The sequence below is a fragment of the Marmota marmota genome, unplaced genomic scaffold (assembly GCF_001458135.2).
Source record: "Marmota marmota marmota unplaced genomic scaffold, marMar, whole genome shotgun sequence".
In the NCBI taxonomy this organism is placed as follows: Eukaryota; Metazoa; Chordata; class Mammalia; order Rodentia; family Sciuridae; genus Marmota; species Marmota marmota.
Genome location: NW_026000294.1, coordinates 2,087,184 through 2,111,569, shown reverse-complemented (window position 1 = coordinate 2,111,569; position 24,386 = coordinate 2,087,184). Strand labels below are relative to the sequence as shown.

Here is a 24,386-nt window from a genome sequence, read left to right as displayed (position 1 = left end):
GGGGTGGGGCCTGGTAGGCTGCTGGGCAGACTGCGGTGGAGCCGGAAGGGTAGGCAGACAGGGGGAGAGCCAGAGGAGCCATGGAGAGGGCCCGCAAATTCTCAGGCTCCGGCTTGGCCCTGGGCTTGGGCTCGGCCTCGGCTTCAGCCTGGAGGAGGGCTTCGCAGAGGTGGGCCTGGCCGCTCCGCTCCCTGCGGCCTGGAGGGGATGCCAGGTAGGAGTGGAAGGTTGGGAACCAGAGCATCGGGGACTCAGGGAGGGAGCCTCACATCTGAGACTGGGACCGAGAAAGGGGGACCCTCACTTGGGACTCAGGGCTTCTCTGAGGAAAGATGCTTGTAACAAGTGGGCCTGGAAATGTGCTGGGAGTCGGGTTGTATGTGAGTATATGTGTGGAAGTTTGCTCTCACCTGATCACACTGTGACCATTTAGAAAGGGGTTCCACGGATATGATTAGTTTTAGTCGCATTTTTCATATCCCCTTTCTTCAGTTTAGCCCGTAAGCATCATTTGAGGACCTGGGATTTCTTCATCTCTGTCTCCCACATCACCTATTAGGGGTACCTAGTGGTTTATTAAATATGTTCTTGGGGAAGGTAGGAAGGGTCATGGTTGGTGGGTGGAAATTTGAGATGGCAGAGAGGCAGATGTGAAGTAAGTATGCACATTTTGTGGATGGTAGGTGTAGTCAACTCAGGGTGAGTCCACTGTCCCTGACATGTTCCTCTTCTTGTGGCCCAGGGTCTGTGACAGGGTCCATAGGATAGGAGGCTCTGGGGAGGAAGAGGACTGGTGAGTGGGCTCTGGGATTTGGGTTCTAGAGTTCAGGGTACGGGTTTGTTGACCTGATAGAGAGAGCTGTCCATTGGGAAGTTGATGCCAAGGCCTCAAGAACAAGGAGAGAAGAGGAACTGAAACTGGGCATCTGACAACAAAGAGCAGTCAAGCAGGTTTCAGGAGATGAAGGGAGGAACAGGGCATCATACATATAGACCTAAGTCCTTACTCCCTACAGCATGTATGGGTCCTTTTCCAGGCTGGCCCTGACAGGGACAACAGTTCTTATCTCCTTTTGTCCTGACCTCCATTGTGTCTCCATTCCTTTCCCACCAGAGAGCCCCGCAAGATCATCCTACACAAAGGCTCTACAGGCCTAGGTTTCAACATCGTAGGAGGAGAGGATGGAGAAGGCATTTTTGTCTCCTTCATCCTGGCAGGAGGCCCAGCCGACCTGAGTGGGGAGCTGCGCAGGGGAGACCGGATCTTATCGGTGAGACAAAGGCGAGGTGGGAGGATGGGAGCTGTGCCAGTCTGAAAGGGAGGAGGGGAGACCTGGCTTCCTTAAAGAATGCTTCTTGAGATGAGGCAAGAGCTAAGGACTAGAGAAAACATACATTGTCTTTATAGATATCCTTAGTGAGGGACAGGGGACCAAGACCAGACTTATCCTTAAGGAGAAAATGAATATATCTTGGATCTTAACCCTGATTGGCATTAGACTCCTACAAAGATTGCACTACAGATGTTGTGTCCTTTAGGTTTCATTTAGGGGGCAAGGATGGAATTTTGAGAAAGACATTTCCTTCTAACTGGTAGGACAGAGGACTTCCTTTCTTGCTTTTGGAGTGGCTCATGACTCCTCTCTTTGATCAGGTAAATGGAGTGAACCTGAGGAATGCAACTCATGAGCAAGCTGCAGCTGCTCTGAAACGGGCTGGCCAGTCAGTCACCATTGTGGCCCAGTACAGACCTGAAGGTAGGAGAAGGGAAGGTGGGAAGAGATGCTTTGGCTGGGGAGTTTGCACTTATGCTAATTATTGATGGTACAGAGCCACTTGACCAGGTCCCTGCTATCCTAGTGCAGTAATCTCTTTGTCTCTCCTTTTCCTTCTGGACAGGGGTTGGTTGGGGCGGCTTGAAGGCTGTGCTCAGAGCGTACTGATGAGGGATGCAGTGCAGCAGAAGGCCAGTAGTGGGCAGCAGCCTACGGGTTGAAGCACAGAGATTAGGGCAACTGGAAAAAATGGGAGGGGAGGGGGAGAACTAGAGGTGAAGACAGGGAACTGTGTGCCCTGTAACAGAAGAGCAGCTCTGGATTAGAAGGCCCACGGGGAAAAAGAATTCCCATCTCTTAAGGTCTTGAGCCAAACTTCTCTGACTCCACCCCCTCCCCTCACCTAGAAGGCTGGTAAACATGCTGAAAGGGGATACTGCGCCCTTGGGGTAGGGCGTCGGGAGTCGACCACCTCTCGCTTTGGGGATGCGTGCCTTCTTTGTATTCTCAGCAAGTAGTGCCCTGGCTGGGGTGAATGGGCGGGGCCAGTTATACAAATGAAAGCGTTTGATTGGCTGAGGCCAGAAGAGGCCCAGGTGCCGGTGCCGAGGTGAGCTGCGAGAAGGCGCGCCCTATCCTTCAGGCCGGCGGGATGACCATTGGCCAGCCGTGCTCGGCCTCCAGGCGCACGCCCCGCCCCTTGACCCAGGCGGAGGGCGGCGGGCGCCCCTCCTTCTCCCCCTCGCGCGCCTCAGGCGTCTCCTCCTCCTTCTTCCCCTCCCCCTTCTTCTCTCTCTTTCTCTCTCCCCTCCTCCCGCGCGCCCCGCTTTGTGTCCGTGGTCTCCGGCGCGGGACGGAGGGACTGGCCGGAGCTGGTTCTTTCTCAGCACTAGACCTGGACTCCGACCCGGCGCCAGGTGAGGTGGGGCGGACAGGGGTCAGGCCCCCTCACAGTCCCCCGCCACCCCAGCCTCTCTACGGTTCTGTTCTCAGTCTCTTTTCCAACACTTCGTCCCCAACTCTGCCTTCTTCCCCGAATACTTTCACCGCGGGCCCCCAGCCCCCTTCTGAGCACCTCCTGAGGGTCCCTCTCTGGCCCCAGGCAGCACTGCGCGGTGTTGCTCTGTCCACTGGGTCCTGTCTAGCCTTCACCTCTTTGCCATCACCTCTCTTCACCCATGAACTGTGCACCCCTCGCGCCCCAGAGCCTCAGTCCTGTCTGCATCCTCCTTCCTGCTGGCTGCTGCGCCCTCTTTCCCTGAGGAATTTTCTAAACCTTCCCCTTCCCCCACACACATTTCACCTAACCTCGGGGAACACCAGCGATGGGTTGGTATTCTAGTGCCCCCTTCCTTTTGTTAGTAAAGGTTTCATTCCGTCCCGACTCTTTCGCCTCCCCTTCCCTTTGTAAGCCTGGCCTTTGTCCCTTAGAGGTACAGTGCCTGGGCTCCCTGGACACCTAGGCCCTGTGATCTGGTTAGTAACCTGAAGGAGGGGACCTGTCTCTGGCAGGTGCTCTAGTTCTGTGAGGAGAAGGGGAGAGACAGTGGGAGCCCGGGGACAAAGTTGAGAGGGCTCGAAAGTGTCCACCTTTGTCCTTTCTGCCCCCTCCCCCACGCTGGTTCAGTGCCCCCAGGGCCTGAAGGGAAAAAAAGAGAGAGCCTGCTACTTTTTGCGTGACTTCTTGGATAGGGACACAGACGAGTAGGGAGGTAACTACCAGGAGAGCTTGTTGGTCTGAGGTAGTGGGAAAGAGGGATGCAAATGGATACATTTCTCTCCATGTTTGGCATTCAGCTTACTGACAAGGATCACACCTTAGGGTTATTGTTTTCATCATTTATGCGTGTGCTGTTTGCTTCTCAGTAGAGAGCTAACCCTAACCGTTGGATTTTTATTAGTAACTAATATTTATCCATTACGTGCCCACAACTTAGACGACTTAGTTTCTGCAAAGGAAATGGTTTCTCTTGCATAGTTCTCTGTGTGTGTGTGTGTGTGTGTGTGTGTGTGTGTAGGAGAAATTGATGTTTCTTTCACTTTTACTCTCTGATGTTGGGCACATGGAAACAATACTGTGAATTTGTTTGGTGGTGGTATGTTGGAAACTGGTGACTACATGTTTCTGTGACTTGTTGGGGAAATGCAACTGGTTTGTATAAAAAGCTGTAAATTATCCAGGGTAGAGGGATTCCTGTGGTGTTCATTTGCTCTCTGAGCATATTTCTGAGAGTTGAGGTTGAGGTGCTGTCTTGTGTCAGGTCTTTCTACCACTTGATACATAGGGCCTTTTTTTCCTCTTAGGATTTTAGTTGAATCACTGTTGTTAAGGCAGTGCTATCCCAATCTTATTTCTTTCTTTGGTTTGCCAAATTCAACAGGGATCTGTTGAATTTAAAAGCTTTTTTTCTTTTTTCTTTTTTTTCATTTGAAAATGGACCCTCAGAGACAGGTCTAGAGGGACTATCAAGCATTTGCTCTGAATTTTCTTTGATAAAGTGCTTGTTTTTAAAAATAAGGACCCCATGTTGATCATTTCATAAATATATTAAATATGGTTCTTTGGAGGATTGCATCATGGTGGGTATTTAAATATTGAATAATCCAAGTATATGTGTATTGGAAAAAATGGCAGCAACTTTGCATATTATCAGCCAAGTAAGTGTTCATTGTTTGGATTTTTTCCCACATAGAATGTGAGAGCTGGAAAGGATCATGTGGTCCAACCCCTGACCCTGCAGACTGGAATAAGCACAGGACAGCCGGGATGTGACTTGCCTAAGGTCATGAAGGGGAAGTTGTCCAGGGTCAGCAATTCATTTAATCCTGAGGTCCACCAGTTGGTACATGGTTATAACAACTGAGAGACCCTAAGACCTAGTTTACACTAGAAGAGTAATAGGAAAATATTGGGGAAATAACAGAAGAGAGAGTAGGGAAGCAACAACAGAAAGAAAGATATGTGGAAAAAGGTACTGTGCACTGAGGCAATATTGCCAAACCAGAACAGCCTTTAGCAAGATAAGCTTTAGTGTGAGAGCTTAAAAAATAGGTTTGACTAATTAGAACTGAGTAAGAACATTTTTCCTCCCTTTTTAAATGACTTTAGTAAGATTTTAGGTAAATACTGCACAATTGCCCCAGTTAAATATACAATTCAGTGATACACAGTTGTGCCTCTGTCATCACAGACAGTTTGAGAACTCTTTCATTACCCTTTTCCTTTTAATACATAAAGAGTGCAAGCACTGGAAGGGTGATAGGTTTAGGACAATTGCTTCCTAATGTATCTCCTTGGACACTTAGGGGCTGGATGGCAACTTGAGAATGCTCTGAACTTGAGCTTCTCTCATGTATCTGGTTTGTTTAATGTGAATTAAAGCCGTAATAAAACATAGGAACTATGTCTTTTTATTTAAACTTTGTATTGTGTCTAGTATGTGTGCTTTACAAGTGTTTTCATGATGAAGCTTCTTAAAATGTTAAAATAGAAAGAGAAGAACAAAATGATAAGGTACCATAGTGAGAGATGACGTTTGATAGTTTCGCTCCTGATTGCTCCATACTGTTGTGGACACAGCAATCCTACCTATTAGCTAAAAATAGCATGATGTTCTTAGGCATGTATAATCCTGCTTAAAATTCAAATCAAAAATTTAAACAACTGGCTCTTGCTTGGCAAAGGGTTTCTTCCAATCTATTCTAAAATGAAAAAAAAAACCATATTTTTCTGTGGCTTTGTGGAATTGCTCCATCAAGGGAAGGATGGGCTTGGTGTTATTATAACATTTTGAGATCTCCTATATTTCCCCTGTAGTTACTATATGTCAGCCTCTGCTTATATATACTGTGCTGGTATTTTTCTGGAGAGTCTTTTGGTTTTTAGAATAGAACCTGATCTCCAAATCAGGAGGGTGAGCCAGAAATTGGTCACTAAGGTAGCTAAACTGGGAAGTGATACTTTGTGAACAGTCTTTTCAATTGCAATATAAATCCAAATAGGGTGGGGGTACACTGAGTGAGAATTAAGAGTTTTTCGGTAACTTATTTTAAGGTGCTGAATAAGCATACTTATACCATGAAAACTGGGAAAGTTAGGGGCTGGGGTTGTGGCTCAGCAGTAGAGTGCTTGCCTTGCACATGTGAGGCACTGGGTTTGATCCTCAGCACCACATAAAAACAAATAAAAATAAAGATATTGTGTCCATCAACAACTAAAAAAAGTTAAAAAAAAAGAAAAAAATGGGAAAGTTAGTGATCACTGTTGACAATAACTTGAAAGCATAGAAGGAATATTTTCCCTACAACATTTAAGTAACTATCCCAACTCCCTGTGTTTGAGAATGAAGCACGTAAACATTACTGCTACCCTATCAGCATGATCTCTCTTGAGAGCCCAGAGGTGAAAAGGCAGAAAATATTCTGAAACTTATATCATCATTGTAAAAGAAGGCTAAGATGAGGAAGAAAGAAAATAAACTCCTGGTAACAGCATTTCTACACTGTGAACAACTGGAAGACAAGTTAGTATTGTATTCATCTTTGTGTCCCCAGCACCTTGTCTGGAACCTGGCACATTTTTTGTTGAACTGAATTAAGTATCTATGTTCTAGACATTTTTGTAAGCATTCATCTTTAGGTTATCCCTAAAGATAACATCATTATCCCTAAAGGATAACCTAAATATGTGCAGGATAGGTGGTATTTTCCCATTTTGCAGATGAGGAAAGTGAGGGTGAGAGAGATTGAGTAACTTACTGAGGGTCACATAGTAAGTAAGGGGCAGAATCAAAGTTTGAAGTCAGATTTCCTTAGAACTTTGGATTCAGGATTTTTTGCCATTAGGCCAGAGATATCTCCTACTGCAATGGGAAACTGTGAGCCCCTCTCTCTACCGAAATATTTCTGGTCACAGCAAAAGATACCACTCTGAGATTTTTCAGGTGCCAGAAGCTTTTGTTAACAAATGGAGTTAAACCAACTCCAAAATCTCAGCTATTCAATCTTGATGGCCACAAACTCCTGACCCAAAGGAAGAAGTAACCTGGGGTAAAGGGGCTTCTGGAGGCCCCAGGGAGACCCTTTTTCCTGCAGAAGGAAAGTGAATTTAGGAAGATTACCAGGGAATGATACTGTTGGGAAAATCCCAGGAGGAGCAACAAAGTGGAAGTTGGGTTTGCTAGACTTATTAACAAATGTGTGCAGGCTTAAGAATATTAATGCGGTAGATAGGCATTTCTCACTTCTTTTTTTTTTTTTTTTTGAGAGAGAGAGAGGAGAGAGAAAGAGAGAGAGAAATTTTAATATTTATTTTTTAGTTTTTGGCGGACACAACATCTTTGTTTGTATGTGGTGCTGAGGATCGAACCCGGGCCGCACGCATGCCAGGCGAGCGCACTACCGCTTGAGCCACATCCCCAGCCCCATTTCTCTCTTCTTCAAGTGAAATGGAATTATATTTGTCATTTTTAAGTACTGGAGATGGCACCCAGGGCCTTGGTCATGCTAGGCAAGTGCTGTACCACCTGAACTATAGTACCCCGTCATCATTTTTTGTTTCCTTACAATTCACTTATTTAAAGGTATATATTAGTGATCCATAGAATGTTCACAAAGTTGTACAACCATTGTTGCAACTGATTTTTATAATCTTCACCACCCCTTTATCATCACTCTTCCCAGTCTTGGTTCCAGGCAACCACTAATCTGCTGTTTCTATGGATTTGTTTATTCTGAATATTTCATATAAAAGAATCATATAGTATATCATATTTGGGAACTAACTTCCTTCACTTAGCATAATATTGCCAGTTCTTCTGTATTGTAGCATCTACTACGAATACTTTGTACCTTTTTATGACTGCATAATATTCTATTATATGTATTTATCACATTTTGTTTATCAATAGATGGACAGTAGGGTCGTTTCCACTTTTTGGCTATTTCAAATAATGGCTCTATGAACATTGATGTGCCATTTTTTGCATGGATATATGTTTACATTTCTCTTGGATATATATCCCTAAAGGTAGAATTGCTGATCATATGGTCATTCTATGTTTAACTTTTAGAAAAATGGCTTGGCTACTTTCCAAGGTGGCACAATTTCACATTCACACCAGCAGTGAGTTAGGGTTCCAATTTTCACATCTTCCCCAAAGCTTGTTATTGTCAGTCTTTTTGATTCTAGCCATCTGGTGCGTGTGAAGTAGTATCTCATTGTGGTTTGAATTGCATTTCCCTGATGTCCAGCATCTTTCATATGCTTATTGTTGACATTGGTTTGCTTTCCTGGGTCCCCTGATTTGATTCTCATCTCATTTCCAAACTGACTTGAGACCAGAGTAATCCAAACCATGTTATTACTGAGGTGATTAGAAGGAACCAGGAAGATGACTATCTCTCACTCATATCACTTAGTGGGCTGGAAGGGTTTAAGGCTTGGCTATAGATAATTTTAGCTAGGAATGCTGACCTGATGGAAATGATAAGGCCCAGGATTTTTGGAACCAGCTTATTGAAATGTAATTCACATACCATACAGTGAATACCCATTTAAAGTGTACAGTTCAACAGTTTTTAGAATTTTCAGAGATGTGCAACTATACCACAGTTGACTTTAGAACATTTTCTTTTTTTGTAGCAAAACAAAAAAAAAATCATTCAGATAGTAAAGACTCTAAATAACTTCATGTTAATCAGTCTTTATTACTTGTTGATTACAATTTTCAAAACTTTTTTCTCTCCACATTTTTATAGTTGTACATAATGGTGACATTATTATTGCATACACACAATATAACAATATAATTTGGCTAATATTCCTCCCCAATACTTTTTCCTTTCTCAGCCTCCCCTTATCTTCTGGTCCCTTTCCTCTATTCTGTGGATCTCACTTTGATTTTCATGAGATACTCCCCCCACCAACTTTAGAAATTTTCATCATTCCAAAAGGAAGCCTTTTCCCCATTACCAGTCACTCCCCATTTTACACCAACTTCTCCCCTCCCCCCAGACCTAGGAAACTTCTGTTTCCATAAAGTTGTCCCTGTTTTCCAGTTCATATAAATGAAATCATACAATATGTGACCTTTTGTGTCTGGCTTCTTTTACTTAGTGCAGTGTTCTCAAGGTTCACCCATGTTGTAGCATGTATCTGTACTTCAGTCCTTTTAATGGATGAATAATATTCCATTCTGTGGTTATACCACAATTTATCCATTTTTTTAAAAAAAATATTTATTTATTTTTTTAGTTATCGGCAGACACAACATCTTTGTTGGTATGTGGTGCTGAGGATCGAACCCGGGCCGCACGCATGCCAGACGAGCGCGCTACCACTTGAGCCACATCCCCAGCCCTCCATTTTTTGTTGATGGATATTTGGGCTATTTTTACCTTTCAATTACTGTGAATACTGTTGCTATGAATGTTCATATGTGAATATTTATGTGAACGTGTCTTCAATTCTTTTGGATTTATACCTAGGGATAAAATTGCTGGGTCACAAGGTAACTTAATATTTTTGAGAAACTGCCAGACTTTTTCCAAAGGGTATATAACCTTTTAGGCTCTTCCTGTGTTAAAAAAAGCTTAACATTTTTTTCTTCTAAGTTTACAAGTTTTGTCCCCTGGAGCTGGATATGTGTGTTTGTATTTTGCTTTTCAGTGTTCCATATAGCCCAAGGACATGGTAGTTAGATGAACCTCCCTAGACAGGTGCTTTCTTGTCCTTGCTAGATAATTTGAGTCAAAATCCTAGGATCTTTAGTGTCTGTAAAACATCATTTCTTTCTGATGAAGCAGAATAATATATAGTAATGAGAATTAATTATTTTTTATGTAATTATAGCTTTTTAGAATTTCCCTTTAATTTAATGTGTTCCTTGTTGAAATCTTTACCCTGATATTGACATTGTTTTGTTTAAAGCTATAGTCTTATATTATACAACAGAGTAATTGTGTTGTTGTTTTAAATAGAGAAGTAGAAGTAATTTGACCTTACTGTTTTAAATAGAGAAGTAGAATAATTCGACCTTACTGTTGTCACTGAAAGTAAAAAAAATACTGTTTTTATACCCATTTTGTGTGTATGGCTTCTAGCTCTGGCTTCTAGTTCTGAATTTATCTTTAAGGTCCTGAATGATTTTATGGACCCAATTTTCTGATATATAAATTGTGGGGACTATGCAAAATGATCTCTAATTTTTTTCTTCTTTTTAAAATTCTAATTTGTTATATACGACAGCAGAATGCATTACAATTCATATTACACATATAGAGCATAATTTTTCATATCTCTGGTTGTATATAAAGTATATTCACACCATTCATATCTTTTTTTAAGAGAGAGGGAGAGAGAGAGAGAGAATTTTAATATTTATTTATTTATTTTAGTATTTGGCGGACACAACATCTTTGTTTGTATGTGGTGCTGAGGATCGAACCCGGGCTGCACGCATGCCAGGCGAGTGCACTACCGCTTGAGCCACATCCCCAGCCCACCATTCATATCTTGATTTCTAATGTTTTTGTAACTCAAATTCTGTGTCAGATAAGTGGAAGTGAGTTGTGAATTCAGTTTACAAGTTACTGTTTGTACTTTGCCTATTATTTAATTACAGTCTTGAACTAATAATATTGCTTTAGTAAGGGTTCGTCTTCCCTTGTATCCTATGATAAGGCTTTTGTCCTCTTGAAGTGAACTTTTGTTTACTTTTTACTGAATTTATATATTTTTAAAAAGAATAACCCTAGAGACTTTTAAGTTTTTCTATTTGATATGAAGTTAAGTGATAAAAAAATTTTTTTAGACCAAAAGAAGGAAGAAAATTAAGATTTTATATAAATACGTACTTAGGAACTTGGAATTTCAAATCTGGGGTTAAATTCCAGAGAAGATTATTAAGAATGTTTTATAAATACTCAGAAAAAGGAGTGGTGAACTCTAGGAACCCCAGTACTGGTTCACCAAGGTCAAACAAGTCAGCCTGACCAAAATAAATTTTCTCAATAGACAAGGTCATAGGCCTATTGATCAGGGAAATAATGGTAGATGTGATATAGCTACACTCAGCAAGGCATTCTTTGGTCTACTTTTGTCTAAACTATTCAGGTGATCATAGTGAAAATATATTTCTATGAATTTGTCTGTAACTGGTTGAATGAGCAGTATGGAAACCAATTAATGAGCCACACTTGCAGGGAAGCTTCTAGTGCAAGTATGTCCTCACTTTGTCCTTAGACCCATTAATCTGCCTCCCCCACCCCTCTTTTATATTTATTTTCCTGCATATAAAAGTCTCAAATTTGGATATGTAGAAAGTTAGAAAATACAGAAAAATATAAAGTAAACACATTTCAGCATCTATAGAAGTACCTCCAGAGATAACCAGTTGCATGTGGGTGTTACATTTGCGTATTTCCCCCCAAATTCTTTTTAAGAATGTGATTTTTGTATTGAAGTAATTTTATATTTCTTTATTAACTTATATCATGAATATTTCCTAGGCCATTATATATTCTTTGAAAAAATGGTTTTTAGTACTTAAATAATATTCCATCATATAAAAAAGATTATCAGCAAAATAATATTATGTATGTGCCATAATTTGAGTAACCAGTACCTTATTGGTGGATATGGACTTTTAGTTTTTTTCCAATGTTTTGAGCCTGTACAAAACATTTAGATGTATATCCATGTACAAGGTTATTATGAATCTATGATTATTTCTTCAGGATCAATTCCTTTAAATGGCATTATTGGGTCAAAATGTATGAACATAGTCAGTTATGGTGGCATGTGTCCTAAATCCCAGTTACACGGGAGACTGAGGCCAGAGGATGGCAAGTTTTAGGCCAGTCTTAGCAATTTAAGGAGACCCTGTCTCAAAATAAGTATTTTTAAAACGGGGCTTGGGATGTCCACTCAGTGGTAAAATGTTTCACTCCCCAGGACCAAAAAAAGAGCATGTTTAAGGCTTTTGATGTATTTTTGCCAATTTGACCTCCACCTCAACTGGCAGTGTAAGGATGTTTCTTTTAATATCCTCACTAACCTGGAATATTTTTAAAGACAACCTCTGCTAATTTGATAGGTAAATGTTGTTATTTAATTTAAATTTTTATTTTTAATTTCTTTTGTTAATAATAGAATTGAACATTTGTATATGTGTGTGTATGTTTATTGTTTTTTTGTTTGTTTTGGTGTATTTCCTGTTCATATCCTTTTTCTATTTCCCTATTGGGTTGTGTTCATTCATTCTTATTGATATATAGAAACTTCAGTACAGTTTGAATACTAATTCTTTGTCAGATATAAAGACTTACCACTTTGAAGTTTGCTTTTTTTCTTTTTTTGGCTTTTATTTATTTATTTATTTTCAGTGCTGGACATTGAACCCAGGGCCTTGTGCATACTAGGCAAGAACTCTCTTTTGCTTTATTTTATCTTGATATAAAGATATCTTCTGTTTTTATGTAGTCAGATCTCTCAGTGTTTTTGTGTGTTTTGCCTCTGCTCATGTTCATAGGTTTAGCAGAGCCTTCCCTGCTGGAAAGCAAATAAATAATCACCTATGTTTTATTCTAGTTAATGTTTTGTTTTATATTTAAAACCTTAACCTGCCTGGGATTTATTTATAATGTAAGGTAGAGTATTCACTTAATTAACTTAATTTCTGCTCCAAATGTTAATGAATTTATTAAGTACATTTTATTAAATAATCCATCATTTCCTTTTAGACACATGCACAATTTGGATTTGGAGTTTCTTATTCTGTTCTGTAATATTTTACTCTGGGAGATTGTCCATTACTAAAAAATGACCACATGTTTTGACAACTATAAACAAGAGGAGTCTTTCTCTAGGTTCCTTTTTCTGGGTTCCTTCTACAGAAACTTGACCTAAAGGAGATTCAATTGATACTTTAATAAAGATTGTCAGAGTTTGTGATCCTGTGGGAGTGACTACTGTGAAGAACATTTGAATCTAGACTCTTTAGTGACCTGTCAAAACAGAAAATGGTTACATTAGCTCAAATTGGTAAGCTTTATCACAAGATGTGTATATTTTGGTCACTGTGTTGGAGTATTGCTGTTAAGTGAACAAGATTGTTCTAAACTAGCATATTTACCACTTTGGGAGTAGGGAAAAGGTGTAATTTTGCCTTCGTGCTCATGTTGCCTGGATGAGGTGTTTTACCTTGCGGTGGTCTTTACGTATACTTTGGCTTATGAATTAAAGGAGTCAAAAGCTTTGTCAATCTTTCATTTGAATATGCCACATGAAATTCCTTTGAAGGAGAGAAAAGGCCCTATTTGAAGCTTTTACCCTGATCTGCTGGGTGAAATGAAGAGAGAAGGACCAATTAGAAGGCCCTGTGAATGCTTTTTCTTAGCTCTGTGTGAGATCAAGGCATTTTTCATTCCACTCATTTCAGATCAGGTCGCTTAATGTAATGAAATCTTTATATAGTATGGCACTTTTGCCCAATAGCTAGTTCTTCCTGCATCCTCACTAAGCTCTTTGGAGACAGAAACAACCAGTCAGTAGAAGTAAACAAGAATTTCTTATGGTGTGCTGATGTAGCATGTCTTGTTTTCTGTTTTATTCCTAATATACTTCAGAAACATGGCTAAGGGTGTATAGGAATGAGGAAGCACATTGTGACAGTGCAGGGACCAGAACCAGAACAATGACACCCCAGGCTTCTTTTCATGGTTAGTTATAGTTCTGAGCCATTGTTCTAAAAGTAGAGCTGAAATTATTATTCTCTCACAATATTTGCCTATATTAAGGCCATTTACCACTTTTCTGCCCTCTCATCTAGCCTTGGGAATTTTTTTGTATCTTATGCTTATTGATTTGGTATTTTTTTTGGCCCAAAGAGTTAAGGATTATTTGAAGATATGAAGATTTCCCTCTCCTATATTATAATAAGCAAGTTAAATTGAAGAGTCCTAGGTTTGATTCCTTTTGGATTTCAATGACTTTGTTATAAAATCATAGTTGTCATAATTAGAAGGGACTTTAAATTTTTCCTAGTTTTAGAAGTATCAGATTTATAAATAGCGGATCCATAATTAGAAACTAATTCAAGTAATAGCCTTCTATAAAAACAGAAGATTGTCATTCCTAGAAATGTGCTATTTGGCAATTCTTACTACTCCATACTAACAGGTATCCTGATGGACTTATTTTACTTTCACCTCCATCCATTTTGTTGAAAGACATGAGCCATAATGTTGGGACAGACTCTTATAATTCAGACACATCCTGAGGGTTTATACTGTAAAGGCAACTACAGCAATCTAAAACAATCCATACTCATGAAAATCTGTGACTCTCTTCTGAGGTTGTAACTTTATTTCCACCAGGGTTCTGTAATTTTTCACAACTGATGATTCCGTTAGGCCTCAGGGCAGCTCAGCAGTGGCAAATGAGGGCTGTGTGAGTTTGAGATCTGAACGTCTGCACTTCCATAAGAATGGATGAGCTTTTTGGGGAACTGTTGATTTATTTTGAGTGTATAGCCAACCAAAACACAAGCTATTATTCAGCCATGTCTTTCCTACTCAGTATTTGTGTGGGGCTTCAAGGTCAGGGAGTTATAGTTTTCTATTTTACTTTATTTTTGTTTGTATTTTCTGATTGTTCCTGTCATAGTCTGTGTGTCTGAAGTCTGTCATCCAGTTGTCTTCCCAGCATCTTGTCATTTCCAAATTTGATAGGCACGGCTTTTTTTCTATTTTGTAGCTTTTCCTTTTTATATCTTCATTCAAATCATTAGTATTCTACACTGTATGCAGAATAAATGCCCTCTGTTGCTGCCATTTGTTTCTTGTCTGTATATTTTCCTGTCTTTAATAGGATGAAATAAACTTATAGTATAGGTGGAGAAGCCTATAGAAGTATAGGTTGAGAAACTGAGCATCTTTCAGCTTTTCCAAAATAATGACAATTGTCATTTTTTATTCTTATTTTTCCCTCTTTTTGCAGTGCTGGGTATGGAAACCTAGGGCCTTGCACGTAATAGGCAAGTGCTCTCTACCACTAGCTTCGTCCCCAGACTTTCATTTTATTTTATTTTAATGAAACCATTAAACTGCCCAGTCTGGCCTTGAATTTGTGATTCTCCTGCATCAGCCTCCTTGAGTCACTGGGATTATAGGCATGTGCCAACATGTGTGGCTTATTTTTAAAAGCAGATTCTTGGGAGATGGATTCGCAGGCTTGATTATATGTTCAGTTTGTATTGTTGGACATTGTAGTTTCAGTACCCTTTGGTGCATTATTTGGCTGTTAACTGTATCTTGAAACCTCTGAATTCATCTGTGCTTTGCAGAAGTGGTATGTGGTTTTGTAGCATGTTTTGGTGGGTAGAAGGAGAAAGTGTGTAGTCTTTTTTTCTCATATTTGCTTCTGAGGTGCCAGAATTTAAGAATTACATAGTCCACATTTGCCCTCTCAGATCTTTGTACAGAGTTATCACATTAAATAAAAGATGATCTACTCAACAAGGGTGCAGTTCACCACACTAAACTTTGAGAAGGAAACAAAAACCACATCAAGGAGCTTGTAGCTTAGTAAAGGAAATGACATCATCATAAATTCTGGGCATTAGATTTTAAAAGGACAAGGGAGTGAAAGGTCTGGAAACCATATTCAATGAAAAATTGTTAAGAAAGTAACAACATTTAACCTGAACAAGAGATGGCTATTTTTGAGGACATAGTGGCCCTTCTTCATTATGGCTGATGTTATCCTACCTTTCCTGGGAGACCAGGAAAACACTCAGAATTTGCCTTTGATCCTATCTCATGCTATGTCCAATCAGATGCCAAATTTTATCTCTTCTAGCTCCAACATGTTTCTTGATTGTTATCCTTTCTTTCTATTCTCTTTGCCCCATACTTTGAAATTGTTGTCTGAACTAATAGAATTGCTTCCTGGTCTCTGTCACCTCTTCTTCTGTCCTCTCATCTATATTATACTCCCAAAATAATTATTTTTAATTGTATCACTTTCCTATTTAAACACTTAACAGTTTTTTCCCTTAGCCTAGTAATGAAAGCCCTATCTCAAGCTCTTATAATCCAGTTCCCAACCTGTCTTTGCTCCCTATCTCCTTTTCTCATTCCACCTTCTACTCAATTTCATCCAGTTGTCTGAGAGCTGACTATAGGCTTTTCCACTTCTTCAACCTTCTTTAAACTATTCCTTCATGCTGTTGAGAGCCCATCATGTTTTATGCTATTTTAAACACCCAAATTAGGATCAGCTGGCAGAAGACATGGCCATCAACCCAAGAATTTTTTCTTGAATAGTATTTTTTCTTTTCTTTTTTTTTAACTGGGGATTGAACCCAATGGCACTTTACCACTAAACTACTACATCCCTAGTCCTTTTTATTTTTTGTTTTAAGACAAGATCTCACTAAGTTGCTGAGTATCACACTAAGTTACAGAGGCCTGTTTCCAACTTGGGATCTACCTGCACCAACCTCCCAAATTGCTGGGACTAGAGATGTGTGCCACTGCACCCAGCAATCTTGAATAGTATTCTATAATACTAAAGAATTAGAGAGCTTCCCATTATTGGATGTGTTTGAGCAGAGGCTGGAGAGTTATCTAGTTTGATTGTTGTAAAAGCAGGGGCTATATATATCAGATACCTTGGGGAATATACAAAAATTGAAGTGTCCTCTTTTGTCAGGAAACTTAAATTCTACATGTGATACCACGTATTTACTCCCCCCCCCACAAGAGCCAATGTCACACACACACACACACATACACACACACACACACACACACACCTTGATCACATTGTTCCTTTCCTTAAACATTTTATTTTTTAATTGTAGATGGACACAATACCTTTATTTAGTATTTTTTATGTGGTGCTGGGGATTGAACCCAGTGCCTCATGTGTGCTACACAAGTGCTCTACCACTAAGCTACAACCCCAGTCCCTTAAAAATTTTTAATGTCTTCTTCCCAGTACCCTTAGGATAAAGGCAAATATTCTTACCATATTCCATAAGGCCTTGCATGATCTGCCCCTGCCTAACTGTTTTTTATACATTTTGTACCCTCACATAAGTTTCTTCTGTTTGGGATGCTTTCTTCAACAACACAGTCCTTTCCTCTGGACTTAGCTTAAAGGTCACTTCCTCAGGGAAATCTTCGTGAACTCTGCTCCCTCACACATTAGGTTAGGTCAACCTATTAGGTTTTCAGTGTTTTCTTCATAGCAGTTATCACAATTGCGATTAAATAGTTTGTAATTGCAATTAGTAGAGAAAGGTTTTATTACCATTGTATTCCCAGAAGATAGCACAGAGCCCGACAAACAGTAGACACTCAGTAAATAATTGACTAAGTAAGTGAATGGATAAAATTTCTAGGATGAAGAAAGAAAGATGTTGAAGGACATGAAGAATGTTTCGTGTTAGTCAGTGGAGAAAATTCCAGGAGCAGGGAATAACAGATGGGAGCATATTGTGTTCAAGGGTTCTATGCAGACTAGTGCAAAAGAGGACCTGTGTGATGGGATAAATAGATAGACAAAAATATTGGAGAATGGTTATAGCAGTCCTTGAAAGTTTAGTTGAAATATTACAGTGAAATTCTTTAGTTGCTGTTGAGTTTTTATATAGATATCTGGACGTGGTGTGAGGCTTGGCAGTTTTAGGAAGCTTGTTCAAATAAGCTAAGCTGCTTTGAAGTTTGGAAACTAGGGGCACTAGAACAGTTAAAGCAATATAGCAATGGTCCAGAGGGGGGAAAATGCCATAACGTGACCTAAATCAAGGCAAAGAATAGTGGGGGCAGAGATAAAGTTGTCAGGATGTTTGATGGGATGTGTACCTGTAGTCCCAGCTATTCATGGGAGAATGGCTTGAGCCCCCAGGAGTTGGAGACTGGCCTGGGTAACATAACGAGGTGCTGTCTCTTAAGAGAAATAAACAAAATAGGAAAAATCAACAGTAAGTAATGACAAAGATGGGTTGAAGAAGCAATTAGGAAGAAGAAACAGCAAAACTCAAGGAAACATACTGGTTGTGCACAGGGGAAAGAGAGGGTGTCACTTGTAGTAATGGGGAATGTGGGCATAAGGAAGAAAAATTTGGTTTTCATGTAGAGGAGATGCAAAGTTGTTATTTTTAGAGGTAGGTAGTCATAGTGGGTAGCTGAAACTATGAGTTAAGAATCAAGGGGGCTGGGGCTGGGGCTCAGCAGTAGCGCACTTGCCTGGCACGTGTGAGGCACTGGGTTTGATTCTCAGCACCACATATAAATAAATAAATAAATAAAAGATCTATCAACAATTAAAAAAAAAAAAAAGAATCAAGTACCTGGAAAATGGAGAGGAAGGAGACCTGTGGGCTGAGGCTTAACCTGGGACCATTGGCAACTCCACTTAACATAAGGACAGTCTTCTCCATTATTGTGCAGAGAGAACATTTTAGCTCCCCTTTGTCCATTCTAGAATAAAATCTTGGCCTTACATTTGCATAATAAAAAGGCTTATTAAAGTGTTTCCCCTAACAAAGGTAAATTCTACCCTCAAAGGTAAATTCTGTTGCCACTTCTTCAGAGACCAAAAATCTCCTGGAAGTGTTAAAATAGCAGTTTATCCTTACTTGCAGTCCCAAAAAGTCTCAGAATGACTTTAGAATGTTGCGGGTTCATTTGGTAGTAAATTTTAACTTTTTTTTTTATGGAGTGAGGGCAGGGAATTGAATCCAGGGCCTTGTGTGTGTGTGTGTGTGTGTGTGTGTGTGTGTGTGTGTTGGGATAATGCTCTACCACTGAACCATACTCTAGCCTCCCATTTTTTGGCAGTGCTGGAGGTTAAACCCAGGGCCTCATACATGCTAGGCAGGTACTCTGCCACTGGGCTATATCCCCAGCCCATTTTAAAAACTTTTCTTGAGGTAGGGCCTTGCTAAGTTAGCAAGACTAGCTTCAAATTTGCAATCCTCCTGCCTTAGCCTCCCTAGTAGCTGAGATTACAGGTGGACACCAAGCCTGGCATCCAGAATTTTTGTGTGCATGTAGTTTGTCTTTGAAGTTTTACTTGTACAAATTTATGCTATAGACATGCTCACACAATGCTCTAACAATGCTCCAGTGCAGCGTTGATTGTAGTACTAAAAATTGTAAACAATTTATATATACATCAATCATGATATGATTGAATAAATTAATCTACCCATTATATGGAATGTAATGCAGCCAATAAGATTGAGGTCTGTCTGTCTCTATGCACTGCTATGGATTGGGTTCCATGACATATGAGAAAAATGTGTGTGAATCTATATGTGACTTGTGAATGTATGTATATAAACAATATATGCATGGAAATTAGCCTGGAAGGATACATACTAAAAATACTAACAGTAGATACTTCTGAGTAGTAGGATGGGGAAATGATACGGAAATGTCTAGGAAAAAAGTTAGTTCTTTTTTTTTTAAAGTCAGGAATTGGGGATATAGCTCTGTGGTGGAATGCTTGCCTAGCATGCCGGAGGCTCTGGGTTCCATCCTCAACAACACACACACACACACACACACACACACACACACACACTTAAATTTTATGTTAGTTTTATAATTGAAACGAAATGTAAACTCATCACCTTTCTTTGCAGACGCATTAGACAGTGGGCTCTTTAGCACTTTGCTTTCCCACGGGATTTGCAATTTTGTTGCCAAATTCTGCTTTTGAGGTCTTTCCAACCCTCTTGTCCTTCCTTCCTTTGGAGGCAGTCTGCAGGATTCTTTCCTTGTTTCTCTGAACTAGCACAATTAAACTCAATATTGTAAGTTAACACCAGCAGTTTCAAACTTTCTTGCATATTAGAATCACATAAATACTCATTTAATGCAGATTCCTGGGCCCTGCTCATTAGATCCTGATTCAGTGTGTCAGGAGTGGGGTCTAAAATTTTGATCTTTTTTTTTTTTTTTTTTTTTAGCTGTCAACAGGCCTTTATTTTATTTATTTATATGTGGTGCTGAGAATCGAACCCAGTGCCTCACACATGCTAGGCAAGTGCTCTGCCACTGAGCCACAATCCCAGCCTGAATTTTGATCTTTTTAAGTTTTTATTTATTTGGTTCCTGGGATTGAACACAGGAGGCACTTAATCACTGAGCCACATCCCCAGCCTCCTTTTTTAAAAATTTTGAGACAGAGTTTTGCTTAGTTGCTGAGGCTGGCTTTAAACTTGTGGTCCTTCTGCCTCAGGCTCCCAAGTTGCTGGGGTTACAGGTGTGTGCTGCTGCACCCAGAAGAAATCTTGATCTTTTAAAAACTCTCTTTTGATTCTGACTTCTGGTTGTGTTCCCTCCACCTCCTTTCTCTTTCTGTGATTAGTAGCTGTTAAAAAATAATTAGGCAGGAGAGGATGACTCATTGTGGATATCTTTGTGGGTCACAAATGGTTTGGTTCCTCTGAATGGGAAAAAATGAATAAAGTACAAATTCATAGATGAGATTTTAGTAATAATCCTTGCTTCTTTAAAGCAGCCTATTTAAAGGGTTCCCTCTGGGCTAGAGGCTGGTCAGGTGGGCTTCCTACACAGTGACTTCCACCTAATAGATGCCCTTCAGTGATAGCTATGCTAGTGGAGGGGAAGGAAGAACCTCCCTCCACAAGTTGTGAAGTCTTGGTTTTCAAATAATTTTTTAGGTGAAGCTTTTGTCCTGGGAAACTGGTATACTGTAAATATGAGTTACTGTCTTATGACACCTCCATGTTTGTTTTTTTTTTTTTTTTGTTGTTGTTGTTAGAACAAATTTTTCCTTTGTTGTATGGGCATTCTGTTAACCAGATGCCCATTGTGGGTTATTAACATCTCAAAGGGGTGTTTAACAAATGTAAATCTCAGTTGCTCCTAGCAGTTAACCTCAGGAACAAAAGTAAATGGGAGTATTTCTTAACTACCTTTCCAAGCTGGCAGCCTTAAGTTTTTATAAACTATTAGGTTTATTAGTTCAGAATAGAAAAGTGGATTTGGACAGTTTTCTGAACTGCTCCTCATTTACCCAACTATCACGTAGTCACAGGCTACTCTGTGCCTATTGGACATTAGATAACTCTACAAATAGATGCCAGAGACTGATCAGAAGTTGGAACTTTCTAAGGGGTTCATTGGAATGCAAAAATAATGAATAAAATACAGTTTATTAAACTTCAGATCTTTGTAGCATGTGTAAAAACAGAGTGAATTCCTTAAAGCAGTAGCTTTGTTCTCCTTTTGTAGTCTATTTTAAGTGGGCCCTTTGGCCCAGAATTATCAACCTTGTATTAGGAACTTTGAGGAAATGGTGGTTTGGTGGTTGTTTTTTGAAGGATTTTTAAAGAAGTGTAGTTACTAAGCAACTGCCATGACCTGCTGTGGAGTTCAGCAGGCAAGTCATTTCCAAAGAAGGTAATATATAAACAAGTTTTAAGAGGGGAAACATGGCTTATGGATAGATTGTTAGTGGTTTTTTTAAGGTCATGGGTTTGGAACCCAGGGGTGGCTCTACCATGGTCCAACACCCCCAGCCCTTCTTCTTCTTCTTCTTTTTTTTTTTTTTTGGAGACAATCTTGTTAAATTCCCAAGGCTGTCCTTGAATTTGTGATCCTCCTGCCTCAGTTGCTGGGATTACAGGCTTGTGATGCCATGCCTGACAGTTGGGTGTTTTCTTTTGTTCTGGGTTCTATGCATAGTTCTTTTACTCATCTTCCCTAAGAAAGGACTGCCTGGTCAGAAAGAAGTCTCTGCTTCACACGGTTCTCTCCTTAGTGAGTGAGTTTGAAAGAAGGCCAGAAAGGAAGGAGTGAGACATGATCCCCAGCCAGGGTTAGAGGGCCAAGCCCAGGGTTAATGCCAGTGCCCAGACATCTCTAGAGGTGCACTGTTCTGTTGCTGTGTCTTGGGCATCCAGGGCTTCTGTGACAGATTGGCCACCATCCTCTCCCTTTACTTTGAGACACCTCATTGATATTGATGTGTTGCCGTGTAACCCTTAGAACAGGGACATTGTCCAGCTGTTGTCTCTTGTTTCTCCCCAACACTTAATGGGTGAGTCAGTGACTCAACTGCTTCCTCCAGGATTTCAGGGACAGGAGTAGTTAATGAGGACAAATCACCATAATACCAGTACGTGATGAATGAAAGATCACATGAATTTAACCAGTTGGCTTCGTTGATATCATGGTGAACAAAAAGAAACTTTTTTGAGAAGAGGCTATTTGCATGACTTCAGACTCCACTGATCCTGTTTAGGCTTTTTAGCATTTCCCTTTTCACCCAGCTGAAGGTCAGGATGCTTTGCCTAGGGAGGCTAGGGGGAGCGGCAGGTGTTGGAGCAGGTGTTTTGTTCTCTCCCGCAGAGTCACACAGACTAGGTGGGGATGCTTCTTGCCAGCCCTCTATGGTGCATGAAAATGCTTTTGTGGAATTTTTTTCCCCCTAAAAGTGTGTGTGTGTGTGTGTGTGTGTGTGTTTTTTAAAGCAGTTGCCCAACCTTCGACCCCTGGTATAAATTTTGACTTCCTTTAAAGTCAGCTTGTCATGGAGAAGTATGCCTGTCATCTGCCATTTCCACAGCCTGTGCCTTAGATATACCCCATTTTATGCAGCAATTATAGACCTGAAAAATGTTGTGTAATTGTGTATGTGTGGTAAGTGTGAATATCATATTTTAAATGTACTGGGAGAATGTCACAGCAAAGCAACCCTATAAAAAGCCTTTTATAATAATTGTATGACTAGAGTTAATTTTGCTATGTCAATTTTCTTAAATTGGTCATAAACCTGTAGCAACATTTCCTGGCAGTTGAAATAGTCTCAGTGGGCTACAAGGCTGGGCATGGACGAAGGGCCTAAGTGATTAGATGATTTTAAGGGTGAGAGGTGTCAACAGACTTGTAGATTTGGGAGAATTTATATTTTAATATATTACAGAAGCCAATGAGACTTGTTAAGAGGAAAGTATCTCAGGGGAGCTTTAGCTTTAATTCTCCTTATGTGATTTTAAGGTTTGTTTGTTTTTAGCCTGTTTGTACTGGGTTCGACTACCCCCCCAAACAAAGTCATCCCAGAAAAAATTGTCCTCTCCTAACAATGATATAATGGCCTTGGTCCTTTCCAGCGCCCCCCCCCCGCCCTGCATCTCAGGGCCATCTGTTCTCTGCATTGGCTTTTTGGGAAAGTCTCCTTGCCCATCTGCTCTCCTTGGGCCTTAGTGTCTGCTCTAAAGATTTATAAAGGCTGCACTGGAACCTCTTTCCAGTTGTTTTATTTTTAAGGATCAGTGAGATTTTGAGGCAGATGAAAGCTGTTTCCATTTGACATGCCCTAATACTACTCCTTTTCTAGGTGCTTTCTCAGTCAATTAGACTTGTGGGTAGAGAAACTATGTCTGTCTACATTTGATTATCAAAGCAAAGATTTGAGCTGGCTCTGGTTGTTTTGAAGCCAGGTGTCCTTCTGGTTTTTTGGCCACAGGCACACCAGCTCAGGAGAGCTCCTTGGGTTCATTCTTTTCCTGTCTTTCCCCTTGTCTCCCTGACAGAGTACAGTCGCTTTGAATCGAAGATACATGACTTGCGAGAACAAATGATGAACAGCAGCATGAGTTCTGGGTCAGGGTCCCTCCGAACAAGTGAGAAGAGGTCCTTGTATGTCAGGTAAGTTGCCTTTCTGAGCACCAGGCCTGGTGCTGGATGGGAGCAGCTCTGCGCCAGCCCAACCCTTCTTGTTTAACTAGTGGGGTAGGGAGTGTGTACTCCCAGTACTAAAATAACACTTCATACTGTATGCTCAGGTTATGTATTTTATGGTCAGTATCTCCTCCCTTTTGTGAGCTGGCTTCTTCCTTTTTGCTCATGAATGACTCAGTATAGGAAAATTTCAGTTTGCTCTAATTGTAAAAGACTGTTGGGTGATTGTTGCTAGTCAGCATTCAAATAGCACTCGAATTTTCAAAGTACTTTGCTTGCAATCTGTGCTCTGAGGGGAAAACTTGGCCCCCATCCCCTTCCACATATGCATAATAGACATCAGGATTTGTATCTGAGCATATCGACTATCACAGTGTTCTGGTACAGGATTTCTTTTGAGACCAAAGAATTGACAGGTTGTTGCATTCTGCGTATTATATTGTGCTTCCATCCCCCCTCTCCACCCACTGCACTGATTTGCTGTGTCTGTGAATCATGGGACAGAATGGAGTGTGTTCCCTAGGAAGGAGGGTGGGGAGGGATCAGATATATAACATTGAACTGTAAGCCACTTGGCAATATTGTCAAAGGTTGAGCTTCTGACCCTTAAGGTGCAGTATACTACTGTGTCAGATCAAGGTACAAACTTCCCTGGTTGTTGGACTGATAAGGGAACACTGTGGACTCCTTGCAGAATTAGGGCTAGTTTCCTTCTTCCTGCCCTGACTTCCTGGCAAAACTCCAGCAGAATGATTGCAAGTTCATTGTATCTCTCCAAGGGCACAGCCTTAGGAGGTGGTGGGATTACCAGAACTACTTTAGATATCTGCTGAATGCTTAGGTGTGGGGTTGTCTTAAACTCTTTGGTTGAACTTTTCTGGT

The 24,386-nt window shown here is 40.4% G+C and overlaps 1 protein-coding gene across 2 annotated transcripts in view; it reads left to right on the top strand.

The window, feature by feature from the left end:
- The window catches only part of Dlg3 (discs large MAGUK scaffold protein 3), a 49,551-nt gene that overhangs the window by 7,104 nt on the left and 18,061 nt on the right, over positions 1–24,386 (top strand). For both annotated transcript variants that reach the window (XM_048797157.1, XM_048797156.1), the window contains exons 8-10: positions 1,115–1,271; positions 1,655–1,757; positions 23,357–23,471. In XM_048797157.1, the coding sequence (XP_048653114.1) occupies positions 1,115–1,271; positions 1,655–1,757; positions 23,357–23,471 (375 nt within the window). The remainder of the gene's footprint in view (positions 1–1,114; positions 1,272–1,654; positions 1,758–23,356; positions 23,472–24,386) is intronic.